Consider the following 22,704-nt stretch of genomic DNA (forward strand, 5'->3'; position numbering starts at 1 on the left):
GTGTTTATATAAATATTGAAATAAAGTTTACATACCTTAGAGCTTTGCAGGTTAGAAACCTAGTCTGTTTAGTTTATGTTTCCTAGCTATTTCAATTTCAACAATGTTTTTTGCTCAAAAAGGGCAAGGAGGTAGGACATCAGACATTTTCTATTTAAGCCTTCTCCCAGCACTTTCTGGATGGCAATACAAGTGATTGAATTATCAAACACATACAGACAATACATAGCAGATAAGTATACAATAGCTATTATAATACACACTAATGTGATATTGTATTGTATTGTATCATATTGTATCATATCATATTGTATTGTTTAGTCATTGTTTTGCCTCTGCCGAGGATCAAAACCAAACTTTAGGCTTTACCATACAAACTCTGTACCAAACCAAATAAGGAAATATTCTCCGTAGACATAATGAGGTAGGAAACTACAAGGGTTACATCAGTATTGTCACGAAAGTTCAGTCCCATGTGTCTGAGGTGTCTTTGTGGAATGGTGGAGGAATGTGAAGGAACTGTACATGGTTGATTGAGCTGAGCTATATAGGCTGTCTGGATAGATCTCAGAATGAAATCTATGTCTGCAGGATCTGAGTCTCTACATCAGATTCAAAATATGCCAGGACAATGCATTCATTTAACTGTGACAATCACTCTCAATTTTCAAACAATTTCCGACTTGTTTTCCATCCTGCCCAGATTTTATCTAATATTTTTGTTCAAAGATATAAATTATTGATGCTGACATAAAGGTACATATGATAAATCATAATTTCTGACAAATTATTTCATATTTTAACTACACACAAAAGGGGGTCAATGATCCTTTAACTCAAATTACTGGTGAAATAGATTTTGGTTTTGTCCTGTAGTTCATGGTTACAGCAACTGGTCATTCCATAATTTTGTTAACTAAATTTGGTTTTAAGACCCCTATTATACACAAAGTACCTCTAGGCTTCTTATTTCCCATGTGAGTCTAATTACATCCAAGTATAAGATATTATTTCGTGAACGTTTGTCGGCTGTCTATAGAAGATCAGATAAGAGTTAAAACCTTGTAAACACCAAGCTCTGGGCTGTGACTTAGTCAAATATTTATGTGTCATAATTTCATATAATGAATCTGCACTCTTGCTACCCATGGTCATCTGGATAAATATCAGGAAGATAATACAGAGGACGATATTTTTTCAAACATGTGTTAAAGCTCATGTTAACTACTAGGCTAGTATTGGTCACATGTATGTGTGTCACACTCCCTAGCTAGTCACAAGACTAACAGCTATTTAAAGCAACAGTAATTACCTGGTACTTTGTAGGAAAGCTTCAAATTCATTAAGTATCATGAAAATCAGGCAAAATTTTTGTTTGTGATTCAAGCACGTCATGATATTGTCGGGTTGCTTTGTTAACCGTCACAGTGAAAATCAGTGACATCAGTTGTCAAATTTTTTGTTATTTTATTCTTAACTGTGTCTGCTCAAGCTAGCTGAAGCAATCACATTTATACCAGCAGGATTTCACTGTTTACACACAAATCATCCTGTGATGTTTTTAAAACCTTGGTCCTCCGAACTCAAGAGGATGTAATCCTGGTGCAGATATCATACATTCAGGTCACCTGAGCTGCATCATCTGTGTTTACATTTTAACTGATACGGACATCAACATCATCTACCATCAGTAAAAATGTCTGAAATACGATACCAAAACATGGACTTTACAGCCATGAAAGAGCCGTGTAAGTATTCCCTACTGGAGATACGTAAGTAATGTCTATATATAGCTCGCAGGTTTTAAAATCTGATGCGAAGAAATCCATTGGTGATGTAATAAACTCTATTGTAGACAGGTGTATAGGAAACAGTTGTGTGTAATATCAACAAGTGTGTACACACTGGTGTGTAAATGTCAGGTATAACATGTGTTTACATCTGTGTAACTGAACTATATCAGGTGTCTCCATGTGTTTAACAGAACTTTGACAGGTGTCTCCATCTGTTTACCAGAAATTTAACAGGTGTCTCCATCTGTTTAACTATCAACTACAGCAGGTTTCCCCTTATGTGTAACTGAAAAATAACAATGTCACTGTCAATTATAACAGGTGTCCCATGTGTGTAACTATCAACTATAACAGGTGTCCCATGTGTGTAACTATCAACTATAACAGGTGTCCCATGTGTGTAACTGTCAATTATAACAGGTGTCCCATGTGTGTAACTATCAACTATAACAGGTGTCCCATGTGTGTAACTGTCAGTTATAACAGGTGTCCCATGTGTGTAACTGTCAACTATAACAGGTGTCCCATGTGTGTAACTGTGAACTATAACAGGTGTCCCATGTGTGTAACTATCAACTATAACAGGTGCCCCATGTGTGTAACTGTCAGTTATAACAGGTGCCCCATGTGTGTAACTATCAACTATAACAGGTGTCCCATGTGTGTAACTGTCAACTATAACAGGTGCCCCATGTGTGTAACTGTCAACTATAACAGGTGTCCCTTGTGTGTAACTGTCAGTTATAACAGGTGCACCATGTGTGTAACTGTCAATAATAACAGGTGTCCCATGTGTGTAGCTGTTAACTATAACAGGTGTCTCTATGTGTGTAACTGTTAACTATAACAGGTGCCCCATGTGTGTAACTGTCAATTATAACAGGTGTCCCTTGTGTGTAACTGTCAACTATAACAGGTGCCCCATGTGTGTAACTGTCAACTATAACAGGTGTCCCTTGTGTGTAACTGTCAGTTATAACAGGTGCATCATGTGTGTAACTGTCAATAATAACAGGTGTCCCATGTATGTAGCTGTTAACTATAACAGGTGTCTCTATGTGTGTAACTGTTAACTATAACAGGTGCCCAATGTGTGTAACTGTCAATTATAACAGGTGTCCCTTGTGTGTAACTGTCAACTATAACAGGTGCCCCATGTGTGTAACTGTGAACTATAACAGGTGCCCCATGTGTGTAACTGTCAACTATAACAGGTGCCCCATGTGTGTAACTGTGAACTATAACAGGTGCCCCATGTGTGTAACTGTCAACTATAACAGGTGCCCCATGTGTGTAGCTGTTAACTATAACAGGTGTCCCATGTGTGTAGCTGTCAACTATAACAGTTGCCCAATGTGTGTACCTGAACTATAACCATGTAACTGTCAACTATAACAAGTGTACAATGTGTGTAGCTGTCAACAATAACAGGTGCCCCATGTGTGTAACTGTCAACTATAACAGGTACCCCATATGTGTAACTGTCAACTATAACAGGTGCCCATGTGTGTAACTGTGAACTATAACAGGTGCCCCTTGTGTGTAACTGTCAAATAACAGGTGTTAACACTGTGTTACTGTTAACTATAGGTGGTGTCTCTATGTGTGTCACTGTAAACTATTACAAATGTCTCCATTTGTTGAATTGTACTATCACAGGTATCTCCATGTTTGAAACTATACACTATAACAAGTCTCTATGTATTTTATTGATCTACAACAGGTATCTCCCTGTGTGTAGCTTTCACATCTAACAAGTCTTTTTATCTGTGTAAATGTCAACTGTTACATATGCTGCCCCTTTGTGCATAAATATCAAAAGTAACAGGGACCTCCATGAGTATAACTGAACTGTAACAGATGTTTCCATTCATGTGACTGGTGTGAATATGAATTATAACAGGTGCCCCCATGTGCATATACATGTGTGTATAAGTGACTTACAACAGGTGTCTCCATGTGTGTAAGTGACCTACAACAGACGTTTCCATGTTTGTAAGTGAACTATAACTGGTGTCTCCATGTGTATAAGTGACCTACAACAGGTGTCTCCATGTGTGTAAGTGAACTATAACAGGTGTCACCATGAGTGTAAGTGACCTATAACAGGTGTCTCCATGTGTGTAAGTGACCTATAACAGGTGTCTCCATGGGTGTAAGTGACCTTTTAACAGGTGTCAACGTGAGTGTAAGTGACCTACAACAGGTGTCTCCATGTGTTTAAGTGATCTATAACAGGTGTCTCCATGTGTAAGTGAACTATAACAGGTGTCCTCATGTGTGTAAGTGACCTATAACAAGTGTCTCCATGTGTGTAAGTGAACTATAACAGGTGTCTCCATGTGTGTAAGTGAACTATAACAGGTGTCTCCATGTATGTAAGTGACCTATAACAAGTGTCACCATGTGTTAAAGTGAACTATAACAGGTGTCCCCATGTGTGTAAGTGACCTATAAGAGGTGTCTTTATGTGTGTAAGTGAACTATAACCGATGTCTGCATGTGTGTGAGTGAACTATAACAGGTGTCTCCATGTATGTAAGTGACCTATAACAGGTGTCTTTATGTGTGTAAGTGAACTATAACCGATGTCTGCATGTGTGTAAGTAAACTATAACAGGTGTCTCCATGCTAATAAGTGAACTATAACAGGTGTCTCCATTTGTGTAAGTGAACTATAACAGATGTCTGCATGTGTGTAAGTGACCTATAACAGGTGTCTCCATGTGTGTAAGTGACCTATAACAGGTGTCTCCATTTGTGTAAGTGAACTATAACAGATGTCTGCATGTGTGTAAGTGACCTATAACAGGTGTCTCCATGGGTGTAAGTGACCTTTTAACAGGTGTCAACGTGAGTGTAAGTGACCTACAACAGGTGTCTCCATGTGTGTAAGTGATCTATAACAGGTGTCCCCATGTGTGTAAGTGACCTATAACAAGTGTCTCCATGTGTGTAAGTGAACTATAACAGGTGTCTCCATGTGTGTAAGTGAACTATAACAGGTGTCTCCATGTGTGTAAGTGACCTATAACAAGTGTCACCATGTGTTAAAGTGAACTATAACAGGTGTCCCCATGTGTGTAAGTGACCTATAACAGGTGTCTGCATGTGTGTAAGTGAACTATAACAGGTGTCTCCATGTATGTAAGTGACCTATAACAAGTGTCTTTATGTGTGTAAGTGAATTATAACCGATGTCTGCATTTGTGTAAGTGAACTATAACAGGTGTCTCCATGTTAATAAGTGAACTATAACAGGTGTCTCCATTTGTGTAAGTGAACTATAACTGGTGTTTCCATGTGTGTAAGTGACCTATAACAGGTGTCTCCATGTGTGTAAGTGACCTATAACAGGTGTCTCCATTTGTGTAAGTGAACTATAACCGATGTCTGCATGTGTGTAAGTGACCTATAACAGGTGTTTCCATGTGTGTAAGTGAACTATAACCGATGTTTTCATGTGTGTAAGTGAACTATAACAGGTGTCTCCATTTGTGTAAGTGACCTATAAGAGATGTCTGCATGTGGTAAGTGACCTATAACAGGTGTCTCCATGTGTGTAAGTGAACTATAACTGATGTCTGCATGTGTGTAAGTGAGCTATAACAGGTGTCTCCATTTGTGTAAGTGACCTATAACAGATGTCTGCATGTGGTAAGTGACCTATAACAGGTGTCTCCATGTGTGAAAGTGACCCATAACAGGTGTCTCTATGTGTGTAAGTGAACTATAACCGATGTTTTCATGTGTGTAATGGAACTATAACAGGTGTCTCCATTTGTGTAAGTGACCTATAAGAGATGTCTGCATGTGGTAAGTGACCTATAACAGGTGTCTCCATGTGTGTAAGTGAACTATAACTGATGTCTGCATGTGTGTAAGTGAGCTATAACAGGTGTCTCCATTTGTGTAAGTGACCTATAACAGATGTCTGCATGTGGTAAGTGACCTATAACAGGTGTCTCCATGTGTGTAAGTGACCTATAACAGGTGTCTCCATTTGTGTAAGTGAACTATAACAGGTGTCTCCATGTGTGAAAGTGACCTATAACAGGTGTCTCTATGTGTGTAAGTGAACTATAACCGATGTTTTCATGTGTGTAATGGAACTATAGCAGGTGTCTCCATTTGTGTAAGTGATCTATAACAGATGTCTGCATGTGGTAAGTGACCTATAACAAGTGTCTCCATGTGTGTAAGTGAACTATAACAGGTGTCTGCATGTGTGTAAGTGAACTATAACAGGTGTCTCCATGTGTGTAAGTGACCTATAACAAGTGTCACCATGTGTTAAAGTGAACTATAACAGGTGTCCCCATGTGTGTAAGTGACCTATAACAGGTGTCTCCATGTGTGTAAGTGACCTATAACAGGTGAACTATAACCGATGTCTGCATGTGTGTAAGTGAACTATAACTGATGTCTGCATGTGTGTAAGTGAACTATAACAGGTGTCTCCATGTGTGTAAGTGACCTATAACAGGTGTCTCCATGTGTGTAAGTGACCTATAACAGGTGTCTCCATTTGTGTAAGTGAACTATAACCGATGTCTGCATGTGTGTAAGTGACCTATAACAGGTGTTTCCATGTGTGTAAGTGAACTATAACAGGTGTCTCCATGTGTGAAAGTGACCCATAACAGGTGTCTTTATGTGTGTAAGTGAACTATAACCGATGTTTTCATGTGTGTAATGGAACTATAACAGGTGTCTCCATTTGTGTAAGTGACCTATAAGAGATGTCTGCATGTGGTAAGTGACCTATAACAGGTGTCTCCATGTGTGTAAGTGAACTATAACTGATGTCTGCATGTGTGTAAGTGAGCTATAACAGGTGTCTCCATTTGTGTAAGTGACCTATAACAGATGTCTGCATGTGGTAAGTGACCTATAACAGGTGTCTCCATGTGTGTAAGTGACCTATAACAGGTGTCTCCATTTGTGTAAGTGACCTATAACAGATGTCTGCATGTGGTAAGTGACCTATAACAGGTGTCTCCATTTGTGTAAGTGACCTATAACCGATGTCTGCATGTGTGTAAGTGAACTATAACAGGTGTCTCCATTTGTGTAAGTGAACTATAACAGGTGTCTCCATTTGTGTAAGTGACCTATAACAGATGTCTGCATGTGGTAAGTGACCTATAACAGGTGTCTCCATGTGTGTAAGTGACCTATAACAGGTGTCTCCATTTGTGTAAGTGACCTATAACAGATGTCTGCATGTGGTAAGTGACCTATAACAGGTGTCTCCATGTGTGTAAGTGACCTATAACAGGTGTCTCCATGTGTGTAAGTGACCTATAACAGGTGTCTCCATTTGTGTAAGTGACCTATAACCGATGTCGCCAGGTGTGTAAGTGAACTATAACAGGTGTCTCCATGTGTGTAAGTGACCTATAATAGATGAATTGTTTTCCCTGACCCTCAAAACCATCATTTTTGACACATTTAATTTTTAAAAAGACGCTCCCCTCTTCTTAATTGAGTTTTACATTATTTCATGAGTTTAACTGTGAACCATAATAGGTGTCTTCATGTATTGAACTGTCAACTTCAACAGGTGTCTCCATGTATACAAATCTCAAATACAATAAGTGTCTCCCCCCATATTTAACTGTTAACTATAACTGTTATCTCCTGTAAATGTCAACAGGTATCGGTGTATGTGTTACTGTCAGCTAGACTAGGTGTTTCCACTTTATAGTAGCTTTCATTGTTCCTCATAAACACCAAGCAATCAAGACAATTGTCAAACACACAAATTAGAAAACAATTTAGTAGCAGACCATCCATGACAGCCATCAATGTCTCCAAAACTAATTGATTGTGTAGGGAAAGACAATTTAACTATGTATGACTTGATTTAGATAAGAAGAGATAGGATGACCTAACCATAGTCTGTGACAGGTCACTGTTAAAATAGATAGAAAACCTGTTTCTGCAAAATACCTTCAGTTCTGTTGAAATGCTAGCTCTTCATTGCTTGTCATGTTCGAAGAACAAAGTCACCATTACATGAATTAGGAATAGAAATGGGAATGTACAGCAAAAAATATAAAAGGAATGTTATTCATAAATATTGTCTTATGATATGACGAAGCAGAACTGACTGTAAACAGATGACCATAGGTCATTGTGCCATCAGGTCAAAGTTCATGGTCAAATTTGAAATGTTTTACTTGCAGATATTTTGTTATGATATACATGCATTGAAGTGTTACTGACTGAAATCAAAAGGGGATGTTGACAGACCAAAGGTCAATGTCATAAGGTCAAATGTTCAGGTCAAATTTTAAATATATTGTAGACTAATAATGAAAGTCAAAGGTCCTGTCAAATTTGAATTATTTTATCAACAAATATTTGATAATCACATAATTAGTTGAAATCATTACAGTTGGTCAATCAACTATAGGTCAAGGACACCAGGTCAAAGGTGAAGTTCAAAGAAATTTTCTATTTCACATATAAATTATTGTGTCAATGAAGCAATAAACAAAAATTCATTATTAATTTAGAACTTAGGTTTTGAGTCTAACAATATTGGGCCCTTTCTGACATGTGTCAGTACTTTTTATTGACAGCGTAACCTGTCAAAGAGAAAAGTTGTTCGGGGTGTGTTATATTGCTGATCTCTATGCCAACAATGCTGATATCATAATGCATAGTCACACTTTGGATGTCATTTATGACACTATAAACAACACATCTCTGTGCACATCTAATTGCAGAATGGCTGTGTAATTGTAATATAATGCTATGAAAACAAAATTAGTTGTGGCCATTGAAGTTTTAAAGGTAGTGATGGTATACTTGTCCTAACACTGAGGTCATATCCTTAATGGATCAATCGTTTCTGATAGCTTTGTTAGTCAGGTCCAGTTAAGTGAAGCTACGTCAGATAAGTTAATATTTTCAACATCAAAGTGCTCACAGTCAATTTGATTGCATACAAGACTAAGGCAAAGGATATATTTCAGTTCAGTCAGCTGACGGTTCCCATTGCTTGTAATATATAAGTCTATTAGATTACATTGTATGCCAGATATCCACATATGATCTACAGATTAGACAGTCGTTTCAGTGATAGAATTCAGGTTTTTATTGAGATGGAGTTACGTGTGAGTGACATTGTTTGATTTTTTTGGCCCGGAAAAAGTGGAACCTGCCATAATTTGTCTGACAGGTTGTCGTAGACATGTCAGTCACTGTAACATTGCTTGCATGGAAATTCTCAATTACGATACATTGCATTGGCCAGGAGGTGACTGTAAGAGAATGTTCTTCTGTAATGGAAGTTTGAAACAAGGGAGGACTGACCAGGCTGAAAGAGGTAAGATATCAATATAGACAGAACTGACAAACAGTTCCCTTAATTACAGACAGGATGGACAGACTGGCAGATAGACAGAAAATGTCAATGAGGCAGAGAGATGTAAGACATCCTCCTCAGTTCCCTTAATTACAGACAGGATGGACAGACTGGCAGATAGACAGAAAATGTCAATGAGGCAGAGTGAGTGAAGAATGCAGTCAAAACAGAAAGAAAAGGTTGACTTGGTAGAGAGAAGTATTGGATATTTTCATCTCCCTTGGCAAACATAGAGACAGACAAAAAAGATAAACACAGACAGACAGACAGACAGGCAGGCAGACAGATGGACAGCCAGACAGACAGAGTAGGTTTACTTGGTAGATGGAAGTATACGATATTTTCATCTACCTTAGTTAACATAGAAAGACAGACAAAAAAAGACAAACACAGACAGACAGACACAAAGATACACAGATTGAACCAAGGACATTCTAAACTCTAGAAGGATGCTCTACCTACGGAGCTAACTGGTCGCTGATGATCGACCTCGTTCAGTTCCACTCCAATGGTATATTGTACTAGCTTTGAACTATGATGTCGCTCCTTTGTAATCTTCAAAAGGAGCATATCAGCTTGTGATTGGTCAGGTTTTCTATTTTTTTTTCTCATATAGCCAATAAAATGACTTCACTAGAGCATTTAATTTTATCATGACATGTTCCAGGGGTTCAATGAACTTAACTCCTGGAGTATCAAGGATTGTTCTGGATAGTATAGTCAAGGTATCTATTGTTATAAAATGAAACCTGTTGCTGTCAATAATAACAATATTTAACAGGTGAAGCTGTGCATATATACAGATTCCATAGAATATGTAAAATAGGGAGCTCATATGATAACTTTATCTGATCATCCATACATGTAGATACATACATTTATGATGATTCCTCACACACATGTACAGTATATTATTAGGTTTGTGACACAAATTCTTCATTCTGTATCATTCTGCTCTTGGGTGAATGGCTGATTGAGTTTTTCACGCATGTTTCTGGGGCTTTAAGATGACCGAGACCTGCGAACTTATCTTTAAGAACACCAGTTACTCCAAGACTTGCACAATCACAGGATAAATGTTCAGGAACTTTTGTTGCTTGATTCAGTGGAGTTTGTATTAATTATGACCTTGACCTGGAGCTAATATTAGACGTGACTGCTGTTTTAAGATCATGTCAGCTGTGACCTTGACCTGGATCCTGTGTTACTTACAGCTTTCAATTTGAGCTTGTGTTATTTGTTACCTTGACTTTGAACTAAAGTGTATGACACATGACCTATTTGCCTTGGGTATTTACTATATTGTACAAATGGTATGTGAAAGTGGATTTAGTTTATGAGTAATTTGACATGCTTCACCATAAAAAGCAACTTTACTTAAGACATGGTGTATGGCATACAAACTACGGCAGAAGGCGGGGGAGCCATGTATGAATTCTATACAGTGTTTGCACAGGATATATATGATAGGGGAAACACTTCTTATTCAGGTAAAGCAATTTTAGCTCATCGTCCAAAAAACAAGTAAGCTTTTGTCGTGTTGTGGCGTCCATCATCTGGCATTTTTTTTCCTTTTAATAACCAAAAAACTCAGGGAACTGATATTGTTCTTGTAGCATGCTGGGATGAAGAGCTACCCAATGAAGTCGATTGAATGACATTGATTCACAGGCCTCAAATGAATCAAAAACTTTAAATCTGATCATTTCAATAACCAATGCATCTAGTATTTGTGTAGCAGCATGTTATGTTTACAGAAAGTGAATTCTTCATAAAAGTGAATTTATGAAGTGACAAATTCTTCTTTGTAAACTGCCAAACAGGTTAGTGATTCAGGCATATAGGGCCTTTTTGATTCCTTCTAAACAGTTGAACAATTACAAAACTACCTGTCTTATTGTAGCAAGTATTATATGAGCTGTTGAGAATCTTGGTAAAAGGTCTGCTTGCTATGATAACAATAACACACAAACCTAGTCTTCATTAACAGATTTTGGTTAACATAGATGTAACCTGGAATACTCAGGACGTTTTCTTCCTTATAAATCACATCATTGCTCACTAACACCCATACTCCATGTGAAGGGCTTTCACCAGTAATTAAACTATTAAAAATACATATACGTATAACAGACCAGACATTTTACAAAATTTAAAAAAAAAAACTAATTTTTTTGCATCAAAATTATTTTGTAACCAGTTTCATTTTCATTAAGAGAACTTGAGTAAGATTTTGGTTCCGGTCATGCAAATTCTATAAACACTATTTGTGATTAAAAATTTTTACTATCAGTGTACAAATATTCCAGTTATGATTTTAATTATTGTACACAGACCATAGTTAAGACTGATTGATGAAATTAACTGTAATTACTATACATAGACCCTAATACAGATTGATAAATGAACTTACCTGTAATTACTGTACACTGACCCTAATTAGGACTGATAAATGAACTTATACCGATTGATAAAGGATCTAACCTGTAATTACTGTACATTGACCCTAGTTAGGACTGATAAATGATATTACCTGTAATTACTGTACACTGACCCTAGTTAGGACTGATAAATAATTTTATACAGATTGATAAATGAACTTACCTGTAATTACTGTACACTGACCCTAGTTAGGAACGATAAATAATTTTATACAGATTGATAAATGAACTTACCTGTAATTACTGTACACTGACCCTAGTTAGGACTGATAAATGAACTTACCTGTAATTACTGTACACTGACCCTAGTTAGGACTGATAAATGATTTTATACAGATTGATAAATAAAGGACTCTAGGACCTGATAAATAATTTTATATTGTAATTACTGTACACTGACCCTAGTTAGGACTGATAAATAATTTTATACAGATTGATAAATGAACTTACCTGTAATTACTGTACACTGACCCTAGTTAGGACTGATAAATAATTTTATACAGATTGATAAATGAACTTACCTGTAATTACTGTACACTGACCCTAGTTAGGACTGATAAATAATTTTATACAGATTGATAAATGAACTTACCTGTAATTACTGTACACTGACCCTAGTTAGGACTGATAAATAATTTTATACAGATTGATAAATGAACTTACCTGTAATTACTGTACACTGACCCTAGTTAGGACTGATAAATGATCTTACCTGTAATTACTGGAATATTGTGTATATTTATGTAATCTTTGATGCTCTTTACATATTGGACTGATAAGAAATATTTACCTTTAACATTATATGATATCTTCAGCACAGAAGTTTGGCTGGTTTTATTCCCCGTATAATCCAGTGAGAGTATAATCCCTGGTTTGTTGTTTTGAAAATCCTGCTGTTATTCCAGAGTCGTATATATACATAGATAAGTCACAGTTGATATCAGTGTAATGTCACTCACACCTGTTATGTTATCTGGTTACCATAGGGTTAACTGTTATGATCCTCAATGGTTCCAGGTACACACACTAAGTTAACACCAGGTCAGACTACTGGCTTAAATTCAAACCCATTACAACAAACTTTTACTGTATACTGTACTGTCCTCAACTTATTAAAAATGTGATCTTATGATGTTTACCTGGTTTCAGAACTTTGAAATGGCTGCCCCAGCACTGGGTTAACTACAGCAAATATGTTTACATTCACTTAAGGTTTGATAGTGGAATTGATCTTACTTTGGAGTGTATACACACACTCTGAATTTTCAGTCAGTGGTGCACAGAGTCAGTCAACCAAATGATCCAGTCCATATATATATCAATAAACATAGCTTTTTAAAAGTTTTTGGCCACAGTATTAAATTCTACTGAAAACTATTACATCATTCATCAAAATAGCGATACCCTGGTCAAGCATTATTTATATATGTCCTGGCACACACTAAAAGGCAGTGCAAAGTACTTCAGTAATTTGATGGGGTGAAATTTCAGTTGATGTATACCTGCATTATTATCATGATTAAACCTGTAATTCTGTGATATATTGTAATTACACCTGTAATTCTATGTATTGTAATTTCACCTGTAATTCTATAACATATTGTAATTACACCTGTAATTCTATAACATATTGTAATTACACCTGTAAGTTCAGGAGCTCAAACTACAATTTTTTTGTTTCCTACACACTTTATGCTAAAGGAAAGTTAACATTCAAACTAGTAAAGTGTTATCCTCAACCCTTACACTGTCCTTACTCTGCCCCATCTCAGCCCCTACACAACCTGATTCCAACTCTGATACTTCTCCCTCTCAACCCGTACACTACTCCTATACTACTCTTAGAGTACCTCCTCTCAACCCCTACATAACCAACTCCTAACTTATACCATACCCCCTCTCAGTCCCCTTCTCTACTTCCTCTTAACTCCTATCTACCAACTGGAGCTGATCAGCTGATCTATGCTGACCACACTCTCTCAGTATCTACCAACTGGAGCTGATCAGCTGATCTATGCTGACCACTCTCTCAGTATCTACCAAATGGAGCTGATCAGCTGATCTATGCTGACCACACTCTCTCAGTATCTACCAACTGGAGCTGATCAGCTGATCTATGCTGACCACACTCTCTCAGTCTCTACCAACTGGAGCTGATCAGCTGATCTATGCTGACCACACTCTCTCAGTATCTACCAACTGGAGCTGATCAGCTGATCTATGCTGACCACACTCTCTCAGTATCTACCAACTGGAGCTGATCAGCTGATCTATGCTGACCACTCTCTCTCAGTATCTACCAACTGGAGCTGATCAGCTGATCTATGCTGACCACTTTCTCAGTATCTACCAACTGGAGCTGATCAGCTGATCTATGCTGACCACACTCTCTCAGTCTCTACCAACTGGAGCTGATCAGCTGATCTATGCTGACCACACTCTCTCAGTCTCTACCAACTGGAGCTGATCAGCTGATCTATGCTGACCACACTCTCTCAGTATCTACCAACTGGAGCTGATCAGATGATCGGTAATGAACACTAGCTGATCAGCTGATCTGTACTAGTATTGATTGAATGCATGATAGTACCTGGTGTTTAATGTCCATCTGACAGTTGATCTGGTAACCCTACTGTTAATCATGAGCCGGTCTGTTGTAAGGATAAACAGAACAATAACATAATTTAAACTCATCAGGGATCACGTTATTATCGTACAGTTTTACACCTCAGCACAGACAATCACTACCGAACCATGAAGGACGTTTTTAAATGACATTGTATGGACAGGAACTAATTTCTATTTTTAGGATTTTTACCTGTTCTACCTGTATATACCCCGGTATTGTGTTTACCAAACCAGGTATTGACATGGTGGTGTGTATTAAGTTTGTGTGTACTCTCTCTTTATAATAGGTTGGAGTGCATATTGTAGGTGGTATGTGTGCTCAGACAAAATGTCGTAACATAGTAGCAGAGCGGAATGGATATTATACAGTACTTGTCTATTTCTGGTGATTACAATGGCTGTGGACTGACGCTAAATTCTGATATTGACTGGTGATCTCTACAAACATGGAATATACCGATAGGTAGAGCTACCGGCCATCTGTGATAGTGATATAGGTGTGGTAACTCTTACCTGTAATTAGTGTATATTATAGCAATATGTTTGAAGTGTGCACTGTTTACTCTTCCACAATTTGGAGATTAATTGGTCAACTTGAGGTTTGTTTCTAAAATAAACGTCAACAGAGTTGTGATGACATTTGAATTTCAGATTTCTATGACAAATTAAAATGATTTGCGAACTGTTTATTTAGTGGTATTTGTTAGATGAGTGATGAAGTGACTAATCGTAAAGAAAAAATTAGAATTTCCCAATGGAAAGCAATGCTACAAAAACTTAGTAGAGTTGTATGGTTAGAGATGAGGGAAACATCCCCAGAATGGACATCTGGGGTTACATGTTAACATCACTTGGACTAATTTGTAAATTTACCTATTAAGACAAATCTTATTTAATCAAGATGGCAAACAGGTCTGGTCCACACAGATCAGTGATAAACCATCGCTCCTTTCCTGGTTTTCATGCACGGGATGCCATGTCTATGGCTTTGGATGATCAGCCACAACGTCCAAAGTCTGCCAGCCATGACACTGCCACCAACCATGGGGACAGTGACCACCACAATGTTAGTGTACAGGATATCAATAAGTTTGAAAACAATTGGGAGGATCTGGATGCTGAGTTTGAAACAAAAGAGGATACTTGGGAAAGTAATGTAATGAAAATGGAAACATTAAGAACAGACCATTCGGAAATGGCGACAGAAAATGCCAACAATACCTTGTTATCAGACACCCAGAAAAATGACCAAGATTTATGGGATCCTACAGAAGATGCTTGGGAAATTGAAAAACCAAAAGAGGTTGATAGGGAACATGAAAAACCAGAAGAAGTTGATTGGGGATATCAAGGTATACGTACCACACTCCAACATCCCAAGTCAGAACGGAGCGAAACATATAAACTGTCAGAGGAAAAAGGTAATCAGTCTTTCATTGTAGTAACTGTCAGAGGGTAAAGGTCAGTCATCATAGTAACTGTCAGAGGGTAAAGGTCAGTCATCATAGTAACTGTCAGAGGGTAAAGGTCAGTCATCATTGTAACTATCAGAGGGTAAAGGTCTCCATCATAGTAACTGTCAGAGGGTAAAGGTCAGTCATCATAGTAACTGTCAGAGGGTAAAGGTCAGTCATCATAGTAACTGTCAGAGGGTAAAGGTCAGTCATCATAGTAACTGTCAGAGGGTAAAGGGTAAAGTAACTGTCAGTCATCATAGTAACTGTAACTGTCAGTCATCATAGTAACTGTCAGAGGGTAAAGGTCAGTCATCATAGTAACTGTCAGAGGGTAAAGTTCAGTCATCATAGTAACTGTCAGAGGGTAAAGGTCTCCATCATAGTAACTGTCAGAGGTTAAAGGTCAGTCATCATTGTAACTATCAGAGGGTAAAGGTCAGTCATCATTGTAACTATCAGAGGGTAAAGGTCTCCATCATAGTAACTGTCAGAGGGTAAAGGTCAGTCATCATAGTAACTGTCAGAGGGTAAAGTTCAGTCATCATGGTAACTGTCAGAGGGTAAAGGTCAGTCATCATAGTAACTGTCAGAGGGTAAAGTTCAGTCATCATAGTAACTGTCAGAGGGTAAAGGTCAGTCATCATAGTAACTGTCAGAGGGTAAAGTTCAGTCATCATGGTAACTATCAGAGGGTAAAGGTCTCCATCATAGTAACTGTCAGAGGGTAAAGTTCAGTCATCATGGTAACTGTCAGAGGGTAAAGGTCTCCATCATAGTAACTGTCAGAGGGTAAAGGTCAGTCATCATAGTAACTGTCAGAGGGTAAAGTTCAGTCATCATTGTAACTGTCAGAGGGTAAAGGTCAGTCATCATAGTAACTGTCAGAGGGTAAAGTTCAGTCATCATAGTAACTGTCAGAGGGTAAAGGTCTCCATCATAGTAACTGTCAGAGGGTAAAGGTCAGTCATCATAGTAACTGTCAGAGGGTAAAGTTCAGTCATCATAGTAACTGTCAGAGGGTAAAGGTCTCCATCATAGTAACTGTCAGAGGGTAAAGTTCAGTCATCATAGTAATTGTCAGAGGGTAAAGGTCTCCATCATAGTAACTGTCAGAGGGTAAAGGTCAGTCATCATTGTAACTATCAGAGGGTAAAGGTCTCCATCATAGTAACTGTCAGAGGGTAAAGGTCAGTCATCATAGTAACTGTCAGAGGGTAAAGGTCTCCATCATAGTAACTGTCAGAGGGTAAAGGTCAGTCATCATAGTAACTGTCAGAGGGTAAAGGTCAGTCATCATAGTAACTGTCAGAGGTTAAAGGTCAGTCATCATAGTAACTGTTAGAGGGTACAGAGTATGGACATCAGATATAGTGTTGATGTTGAGTACTCATACACCCATATTACAAATACTAGGGAAGAAGTTGGACATATGAATACAGGTTGTGGAAATAAACGTAGAAATGGATTCTACCTATATCATTTTACTGAAGCAATCTAATGCATATCACAACCACATCTGCTGTAGTTATTTTCAATGGAAGATAAACACCGTTTGCACATTTTGTGGAGAACCATGTGTATATATGCAGCAAATGGCATTTAGACTTGGGGCTAATCTGTGGAGCCTCTCTTTAAACTGATATGCTGCTTCACATTAGTAATATTAAATTTGAGATGAAAATGATAGTCAGTCGAAATTGTCAGTGGCTTTGTGAAAACATAATTATATGTGACTTTGAGATCATTATGCCTCCACAAACAGATCCTGGTTTTATATAAAGAGTAATGCTATTGTAGACAAAAGACAAGCCTGTATACAGACTTCAGACAGACCTAACACAAGCCTGTACAGACTTTAGACAGACCCAAGACAAGCATGTGCATACTTAAGACAAGACTATACAGACTTCAGACAGACCTAACACAAGCCTGTACAGACTTTAGACAGACCTAAGACAAGCCTGTACAGACATCAGACAGACCTAAGACAAGCCTACACAGACTTCAGACAGACCTAAGACAAGCCTGTACAGACTTCAGACAGACCTAAGACAAGCCTGTACAGACATCAGACAGACCTAAGACAAGCCTACATAGACTTCAGACAGACCTAAGACAAGCCTGTACAGACTTCAGACAGACCTAAGACAAGCCTGTACAGACTTCAGACAGACCTAAGACAAGCCTGTACAGACTTCAGACAGACCTAGGACAAGCCTGTACAGACATTAGACAAACCTAGGACAAGCCTGTACAGACTTCAGACAGACCTAAGACAAGCCTACACAGACTTCAGACCTATCTATAACTTGTATGTTACTCTAGCTGTTGGCTTTAGTACTACTGGTGCCAAACCCTGTCTCGCCAGGAAGTAAATTCACAAAGTCCAGTGAACATGATGAAGGTTCGGAAGTCTATTGAACTAGTGTCTGCCTCATTAGGATGTTTGACACTTCAAGGAACTGTAACAGATGGCCCATAACAACTGAGCCTTGGGCCAGCAATGCTATACATATGTACCTATAATTCCATTACCTCATACTTACAAGTTAAATTAGCCCCTCTGTGATATAGATAGTGACAACCCTGCCTAACACATCTAACAATGTAAACATTGCAAGCTTTACCAACAATGGCATCAATATAGTTATTACAGATAAAAAGCTTTATAAATTTCCTCAAAACATACTGACTGACATCTTGATCAAATAATGTAGTTTAATGTCATGATATATTAGGGTGGGATGTCAAATTTATAAAAATAATTAATTATTGATTTTTTAAAATTATGTGTTAAGCTAACAAGGAATGTAGCTTGTTGAGAGGATGGTGTAGAATTGTCCAGGAATATGTGTTACTCCAGTATGTGTGTGGAGTATTGGGAGCATCCCTCCAGCATCAGGACCACTGGTATTCTATGTTATCTGGCAATAGGAGATCAGACTTGTCTTGGTGAGGAGTGCCATCACATGTAAACACACTGCCGAGCATGTAAACAATCAGCTGTGTCTAGGTAGTGTGACTGTTATTAAGGTTTCAGTATGCCAGAAACTAAAAAGGATATTGGTTTGGAAGACTGTAAGTATACTTCTAGGTCAAAAACAGGATTTAAAGTTTATATTGTAGGAGCTATTGGTTTTCTGTCTCTAAACACACAGTTCTGTTTACATATCTAGATATGCCCCTCAGCAAAAGATATATTTATTAGTTTAAGCATTTCTACATGTGATTTATCTCATGTCTTGTACAAATAATTTGTATAGATTTGAGTACTTAGGGACATAACTGATGCCTTGTACAAATTATTTCTACAGATCTGAGTACAACTATGTGTATCTGATGTCATGTTCAAATCATATTTATAGATCTGGATATTTATTAAAACTGTACACTGTTATTGTGCGCATGATTACAATGACTCTGGCTGTCCATTGCTGATAAATCCAGCACATAAATATGGTTTGATTTCTAAAGTTCAACATCTGTGACATTTAAAAGGCATTGTTTTTACCACCTGCTGTTAATTGTACTCCTGAATCTGTTTGTTTGGCAGCACACATGGCGACTGTTGAATATGGGAGATCATTAGAGAAAAGTACATGTAATTAGGAAAACTGTCAAATATGTAGTGTAGGTTTGATTTAGGGCTGGTTACAGTAGCAGGATTAACTCAAACATTCCATGGTGTTCTCCAAGGTCAAAAACATGATGTAAAGCTGGCACATATTGTGTAAACCTTACAGCTATTTGTATGAAATCCTTATGTCTGATTACATCGAGAAAGCACAATACGTACAAAGTAATCTGAAAGTTTTATCATTTCAATCCAGTGTAATATATCATCTGATCATTTTAGTCTGGAGAAATCTGATGATTTGATGATTTCAGTCTGGAGAAATCTGATGATTTGATGATTTCAGTGTGAGAAATCTGATGATTTGATGATTTCAGTCTGGAGAAATCTGATGATTTGATGATTTCAGTCTGGAGAAATCTGATGATTTGATGATTTCAGTCTGGAGAAATCTGATGATTTGATGATTTCAGTGTGGAGAAATCTGATGATTTGATGATTTCAGTCTGGAGAAATCTGATGATTTGATGATTTCAGTCTGGAGAAATCTGATGTTTTGATGATTTCAGTCTGGAGAAATCTGATGATTTGATGATTTCAGTCTGGAGAAATCTGATGTTTTGATGATTTCAGTCTGGAGAAATCTGATGTTTTGATGATTTCAGTCTGGAGAAATCTGATGTTTTGATGATTTCAGTCTGGAGAAATCTGATGATTTGGTGATTTCAGTCTGGAGAAATCTGATGATTTGATGATTTCAGTGTGGAGAAATCTGATGATTTGATGATTTCAGTCTGGAGAAATCTGATGATTTGATGATTTCAGTCTGGAGAAATCTGATGATTTGGTGATTTCAGTGTGAGAAATCTGATGATTTGATGATTTCAGTCTGGAGAAATTTGATGATTTGATGATTTCTTTCTCACTGTGCCTTTGTGATCAAGGTGAGAAATCTGAGTGATTGATGATTTCCCTTGGAGAAATCTGATGATTTGATGATTTCAAGGTAGATAATCTGATGATTTGATGATTTGTGTACACCTTGATTTGATTTTCAGTGTGAAATCTGATTGTGATCAAGGTAGAAATCTGATGATTTGATGATTTCACCTGGAGAAATCTGATGATTTGTGATTTTGTACATCAAGGTAGATAACTCTGAGTGATTGCCTTCACCTTCCCTTTCTCACTGTGCCTTTGCATCAAGGTAGATAACTCTGAGTGATTGCCTACACCTTCCCTTTCTCACTGTGCCTTTGCATCAAGGTAGATAACTCTTAGTGATGATTTCAGTCTGGAGAAATCTGATGTTTTGATTTCAGTCTGGAAAAATCTGATGATTTGATGATTTCAAGGTGATTTGATGAAGTGTGAGAAATCTGATGTGATTGCCTTCACCTTTTGATGATTTCAGTGCCTTTGCATCAAGGTAGAAATGTGATTGCCTTCACCTTCCCTTTCTCACTGTGCCTTTGCATCAAGGTAGATAACTCTGAGTGATTGCCTTCACCTTCCCTTTCTCACTGTGCCTTTGCATCAAGGTAGATAACTCCTGATGAGTCCTTCCTCCTTCTCTCTTTGCCTGTTTTGATGATTTCAGGTAGAAATCTGATGTTTTGTGATTTCCTCCTTCTCTCTTTGATGTTTATTAAGGTAGATAAGTCCTGGTGATGATTTCCTCCTTCTCTCTTTGCCTGTTTATTAAGGTAGATAATCTGGTGAGTGAGTTTCCTCCTTCTCTCTTTGCCTTTTATCTAAGGTAGAAATCCTGATGATTTTATCCTTCTCTCTTTGCCTGTTTATTGGTTGGTACATACTGTGGTTCCTGTCCCTCCTAGTGATTGCCTTCACCTTTCCTTTCTCACTGTGCCTTTGTATCAAGGTAGATAACTCTGAGTGATTGCCTTCACCTCCTTCTCTCTGTGCCTGTTTATCAAGGTAGATAACTCCTGAGTGATTCCTTCCTCCTTCTCTCTGTGCCTGTTTATCAAGGTAGATAACTCCTAGTGATTGCCTACACCTTCCCTTTCTCTCTGTGCCTGTTTATCAAGGTAGATAACTCCTGAGTGATTGTCTTCACCTTCCCTTCTCTCTTTGCCTGTTTATTAAGGTAGATAACTCCTGGTGAGTCCTTCCTCCTTCTCTCTTTGCCTGTTTATTAAGGTAGATAACTCCTGATGAGTCCTTCCTCCTTCTCTCTTTGCCTGTTTATTAAGGTAGATAACTCCTGGTGAGTCCTTCCTCCTTCTCTCTTTGCCTGTTTATTAAGGTAGATAACTCCTGGTGAGTGAGTCCTTCCTCCTTCTCTCTTTGCCTGTTTATTAAGGTTGATTACTCCTGGTGAGTCCTTCCTCCTTCTCTCTTTGCCTGTTTATTAAGGTTGATTACTCCTGGTGAGTGAGTCCTTCCTCCTTCTCTCTTTGCCTGTTTATTAAGGTTGATTACTCCTGGTGAGTCCTTCCTCCTTCTCTCTTTGCCTGTTTATTAAGGTAGATAACTCCTGGTGAGTCCTTCCTCCTTCTCTCTTTGCCTGTTTATTAAGGTAGATAACTCCTGGTGAGTGAGTCCTTCCTCCTTCTCTCTTTGCCTGTTTATTAAGGTTGATTACTCCTGGTGATTACCTTCATTGTCCCTTTCAGTCACGCCCATTCTTCATTTTAATTGTTCACGGTTTGATATTTTTGTCATCATCTTGTAAAGGTTAATACATCTTCCAAATATTTCTTCCATTACATTTTGAATCACAGAATTATTGTAATTATGTTTTATAAACATGACCAATCTATGATCATTTATTTGTCCATTGATTGTATCTGACTTCCTTTCCTGAACAGGTGGTACAGGAGTATGAACGTGCTGTTATATTCAGGCTGGGACGACTGGTTAAGGGAGGGGCAAAGGGTCCAGGTTTGTATAAAATTTCTTCATATTTGTCGGTGTCCTTATCAACAACGCTAAGGGTCCTCAGTTATTTGATCACTTTGTTATATTAAGCTGTTTTAATTGAAAACTGTTTGGAGAGCTTGGAAACAATCAATAGCTTAATTGTACCCTTCACTAAGTGAAATGAGCTGTATAATAATCACTTTGTGTGGGTCTCTGTGTATGCTTCCATCAGTAACACTATGATTAACTTGTAGCCTTAGATATTCTTGTGAACCCCCTAAACACATCACATCATAGCGTCATGGAAACCTTACTAAATTTTGAGTTCACACTTTACCACTTTTGAAATGTAAATCTTCGAAACAAGAATTCTCAACAGATCTAGTTAAAATTCATATGAAATAGTTTCACACCTTGAATTTTTACATCTAATTAGGTTAGATGGAACTTAAAGGTTAAAGGTTAAAGGTCAGGGGGTATGTGACTTATTGCTATTATCTCCTGTGTTTTCTGTAAACAATCAACAATTCTACTCTCTCACAAACTC

General features: G+C 37.7%; 1 protein-coding gene across 1 annotated transcript in view; it reads left to right on the top strand.

The window, feature by feature from the left end:
- Positions 1-15,141: 15,141 nt before the first annotated feature.
- Positions 15,142-22,704, top strand: part of LOC132550108 (band 7 protein AGAP004871-like) — a 29,551-nt gene continuing 21,988 nt past the window's right edge. Inside the window, exons 1-4 of the mRNA XM_060214127.1 lie at positions 15,142-15,661; positions 20,686-20,753; positions 21,031-21,153; positions 22,106-22,178. Coding sequence (XP_060070110.1) covers positions 15,142-15,661; positions 20,686-20,753; positions 21,031-21,153; positions 22,106-22,178 — 784 coding nt within the window. The remainder of the gene's footprint in view (positions 15,662-20,685; positions 20,754-21,030; positions 21,154-22,105; positions 22,179-22,704) is intronic.

Source organism: Ylistrum balloti, unplaced genomic scaffold (genome assembly GCF_031769215.1).
Source record: "Ylistrum balloti isolate Yb309-2 unplaced genomic scaffold, AGI_CSIRO_Ybal_v1 Utg369622, whole genome shotgun sequence".
Lineage (NCBI taxonomy): Eukaryota > Metazoa > Mollusca > Bivalvia > Pectinida > Pectinidae > Ylistrum > Ylistrum balloti.